At 42.2% G+C, this 4,824-nt stretch overlaps 1 protein-coding gene across 1 annotated transcript in view; it reads right to left on the bottom strand.

Annotated features, from left to right (window-relative positions):
- Nucleotides 1-4,824, bottom strand: part of B4GALNT4 (beta-1,4-N-acetyl-galactosaminyltransferase 4) — a 49,239-nt gene that overhangs the window by 33,330 nt on the left and 11,085 nt on the right. Inside the window, exons 2-3 of the mRNA XM_018562662.1 lie at nucleotides 1,619-1,722; nucleotides 1,445-1,537 (exon numbers count right to left, since the gene is read on the bottom strand). Of these exons, the coding sequence (XP_018418164.1) occupies nucleotides 1,445-1,537; nucleotides 1,619-1,722 (197 nt within the window). The remainder of the gene's footprint in view (nucleotides 1-1,444; nucleotides 1,538-1,618; nucleotides 1,723-4,824) is intronic.

Below are 4,824 nucleotides of genomic sequence, written 5' to 3'. Positions count from 1 at the left end.
TACCCCCCCCCCCCCCCAAGGTTGGTGGAGAAGAATAGCAAATCCTACTGCTCGAGAGACAAAGCCAACGGGTGAAATCACCCTTTAAAAGCAAACTTAATTTACCTATAGCAAATAGCGGTAGGGTAACAAATCTATACTTCATGAAAGACTTATCCCCAGGGTTTGATTTCTACATACAAGGAATGGGTCAAGAGAATTAAAAGTCAGATGGGGATCCCATACAGGGCATTGAGCTTTTTAGAGCATAGACACACACTATTCCCTGGCAGCATGAATTAATGTTGCCTAGACCTAAGGCCCACACATTGCTAATGTAAATAAAGGGATTGCATTCACCAAAAGGAATAATAGAGGGAATGCAGAATAAAGGCAAGATAGTGAAGTTCATAAAGAAAAAAAAAAATTAAAATGCAGAGAAAAGCAGCAAAAAATCAGAAAGAGGATTAATGAGCAATTGTAATAGACATGAAGTCATACAAATATTAACACAATAAGGCAAATTACAGCACATCAATCAGCATTATTTGGATTAACATTACCAGGCGTAAACAGAAATAATCCTCTTTAACATCTTGCTAAGGGATTATTGTTTATTAATATCTGTGGTGCTTCCACAGCTAGGTTCAATAAAGTGGTGAGCTTTTACAGTAACCAGTTTTTCCCCTTTACAGCAGTCAAATCAGGTAAAAGAGTGTTCCAGTAATAACTGAAAATGAAGACTTGAGGTGCATTTACAGAATACAAACATCCTCCCATGTCCTGTCAAATCTATATATGACAGGAAATGAAGGGAAACCTCCCTAATAAGACACAAATGGCAAACAACAAGACCTGATCTTTATTGCATCTCATTCTAAGCCATGTTGGTAATGTGGAGCTCTGGTGACCCCTTTTGCTTATCTGTTTGTAAAGAGGTGGCAATGAGTATGTTCGTGAATAGGTCTATTTCCTAGCGTCTCAGATACAGAAGGGTTGATTTTAAAAGAATGTCAGTACTAAGAAGCCATCAATCAATTTAAAAAAATACATAAGAATGTAACTGGTGATTTAAGAGGGAGAATTTAGCATAGCTGTGGTGTTTGTTGAAAGCATTCCCGATTAGTTGCTATATAGATTAAGGTTCTTTACTCGACTTTATTCAATATGCTTAGTATTGCACATTCACTTTGTAGAAACATGTACAATAATAAAACAAAATGAAACCAGCACAGGCTGAAAATGTGCAGTTTTGCATTTGCTTAAAATACACAAATTTGCAATAATCTACTTACCGAAACCATAAAAAGAATACATTGTAATATTAACATGTACTTTGGCCAAAAAACAGAAACCCTTTTAGTAAATGGAGGCAGGGCTTTAAAGTAAACCAACCCGTCTTTCTTTAACTTGCATGAGTTTTATATCAGCCCTACACATTCTGCACAGCTTTGGAATCACTGACCTTCTTATCCCAGGCCAAGGGGGTTTCAGTAAGATTTGCTTCCTCTAGGTTGGCATGCAATCTTTGGCCCCTCTTCCAGCCAACAGCATCCAACTGTGGATATTAATGAAAGTTTTTTGAATGACAAATCACAAGGCTATAATCCCAGAAGACAATAAACCGTAAAGTTCTCACTGTGGGAAGTTCTTCACTGGAGTCTCCGGCTTGCGAATGTAGAGGAGAGGCCTGAATTCTCCCCGACTTGCGGGCTGGGTCTGTTCCTTCAAGTCTATCTGCATCTGATAAAAAGTTGAAAATATTAGTCTGCAGTCATTTTGAGTAATAAAAAAAACAAATAAAACCTAAAGGTTCAGAGTGCAAAACCATCAAGTTAGCCACATTTTATTTGGCGGGACGTTTGAAAGTGAAAAAAAAAATTTAAATAAAAATTTAAATAGAGAAAATAAGGAAAAAAAAAAAATCATACCGCCAGTGAAAAGCACGTTTCACTGAACTGAAAAACGTGCTAAAAACGAGCAGAAAAAATACACCCATGTGTGAACCCAGCCTTACTGAAACTTTCTGATGTCTGTACACAGAAAGCTGGCAGGGAGTGTAAACATGTGAAAAATAGCCTCAGAGCTACACCTGCAAGTGTATAAAGAAAACCTAGTACAATCAACAGGGGTGTGGAATTCCTATCGCCCGACGCCCGGGACATGCAGTTTCGGGCGCCGGGCGAGTAGTTTTAAAGTACATTCAGCCCGGCTCCAGACAAGCAGAGCTGAATGTACATTGTGGAGCCGCCGCCGCTCGTTTAATACAAGTGGTCCGATCAGACCACTTGTATTAATTTGAGCAGCGGCGATCGTTTCTGCCCGCACCCCCCGCCTTAGTTTTCGGGGTCGCCCGCTCTCCGGGGGACCCCGAAAACTAAGGCACAACGGCTCAGCCATAGAGCCCATAGAGCAGACGAAAAACGTCTGCTCTACGGGCTCTCTGTCTGTTCTGAGACCGTGGTGCTGTAATCACAGCGCCACCTGTCTCGGCTGTCAGGAACTACACAGAACAGCTGTTCTGTGTTGGAGGGCAGGTTCCATAAAGAGAACCTGTCACATAAGGGATTTTAATCTCCTATGTAATAGGAACAACATTAAAGGGGAAAAAGTAGATAAATAAAAATTTAGAAAGATAAAATATATAAAGATTTAAAAAATGAAAAAGTAAAAAATGAAAGTAATAAAAATAAATAATTAAACCCTGCTGCCCCCGCCATCTGCATGCAAATAAACGCATGCGTAGGACATTTTGCATGTGCTTTGAGATTGCAGCCGCCATTCCATGGTGGTAGCCAGAATTCTCTTACACACACATAATGTGCATTAAAGGGTTAGTTCATTTTCCCAGGTAATATGGAAAAATAAAAATTACCCGATGAAATCTGGCCCTGTCTCTCCCAAACCGCCACCCCCCTGGCTATACTTACCTTTCGGCGAACAATCCCTCCCCTCCGCCAGTATGGGTGTACTATCTGTCCCCCGTACTGCTGTCCAGCGCAGTCCTCCCCTATGCATTTTGAATTTCGCTCGCAAATTGCAAGCACTCATTGGTCAACGTGGTCAGATGACTGCGCTGACCAGTGAGAAGCGCTATTTAGCACAGTAAAATATGTTTTGATTAGGGGTGCACCGATACTAGTATCAGTGCCGATACCGAGTATTTGGGCAAGTACTCGTACTCACCCAAATGCTCCGATACCTTCCCCGATATTGGAACTTACGGCCAGATGAAAATTTCCTCTGACTGGCAGTGCCGTAGGGGAACATGGAGCCAGCTTCCCATGCAATCAGGAAGCCGTGCGGCAAGTAATGACCCGACTCCTGGTTTTCTGATTGGCCCGGGAAGCCGGCTCCTTGCTGATTGGCTGGAAAGCCGGCTTCCTGGCCAATCAGCATCGAGCCAGTTTCCCGGTCAATCAGGTCATTACTCGCCACCCGGCTTCCTGATTGACCGGGAAGCAGGTTTCCCGGCCAATCGCAATCAAGCAGGCCAAACAACATGGAGCCGGCTTCCGTGGCAATCAGGAACCTGGGCGGGATGTCATTACCTGCTGCCCGGTTTCCTGATTACCAGGGAAGCCTGCTCTATGTCAGCGGAAGCACCGGTATTAGTATTCAGTGTCGGCGAGATCCGAAAGCAAAAAATCGGTACTCGTACTCGATACCGAAAAACCGGTATTGGTGCATCCTTAGTTTTGATTAAAACTATTTTTTGTATTGGGACAAGTAGATTGTCGTGAAGGACAAGTAGATTTGGCCCCCACTTTAGCCCTTGGACAAGTAGTTTTTTTTTAAATTTCCACACCCCTGATCAATAATCATATGCAGTATTTTATGATCACAAGAACAAAATATTTTCTTTTTTTTTTAATCTTTCCAACAGAACAAAACAAAAGTTATTTTTGTAAACATCAAGGTAATAACAATTCTACGGGCATCACTTAGCAATGGCTATACTATCTTATCTTCTCCTTAATCTTATCACAAGAGCTTCAAAATGACACAACACAAAGTCCCGCAACACTTTGCATTTTCCAAGGAGTGTTGAAGGTAAACTTCAGCCTTTGCATTTTTGAAAAACCTTTAGGGACAGTTAGAACCTTTTAAATAAATTAAAGTGTGCGAGTAGGATTATGGGTATGGTACATGTGGAGGAGGGTGGTGTTTGGGGGGGGAAGACCAGATCACCCCCTTCAGCCATAACAAAACTAGATAGGTGATCACATGACTAGCCAAATGGGATTTGTAGTTTCACCACAGCTGGAGCACCAGCGTTTGGCTACCCCTGCTTTAAAGTACTTTAGAACCACATGTTCTCTACGCTGCCCCATACAAACACCACAATCAAAAGGTGATCACAGACAGTGGTTGACAGGACTAGCCATTTATAAGATGGGTGAAAAATTACACCTCTGGCAGCGAAAGGGTTATAACATTTTTGGGGGATTTAGTCCTCTTTTGGGTCAAAGGAGTTCATTCACTTATGTCCTCCTGTGACCCAAAGTCAGCATCTACCAGGCTACTGCCTACTATTTGCTGACCGCGCAGAGTGGTGCTGCGCCTAGAAAAGATCAACAACATTGTCAGGATGCACGACTGACAGTTGGCTCTTCAGATGCAGAGCCAGATGTGCCTCCCCCCCAATGAGCACTGGAGGAACAGAGGGGAGGAGGGAATCCCTGTGAGAAGTCATAAAGCAGTTCAAAGTAATGGGGTGAGTCCTTTTTACTTTCCCAATATTTATTTAAACCTAGTCACTAAAACTTTATATACATTTTTTTTTTTACATCTGCAGCTTTCAGTAAAACACCACCTGACGATTCTGTCATGGAGATTCTGGTT

This window comes from Nanorana parkeri, unplaced genomic scaffold, assembly GCF_000935625.1.
Source record: "Nanorana parkeri isolate BGI_ZX_2015 unplaced genomic scaffold, ASM93562v1 scaffold589, whole genome shotgun sequence".
NCBI lineage: Eukaryota > Metazoa > Chordata > Amphibia > Anura > Dicroglossidae > Nanorana > Nanorana parkeri.
This window is presented reverse-complemented; position numbering and strand designations above follow the sequence as displayed.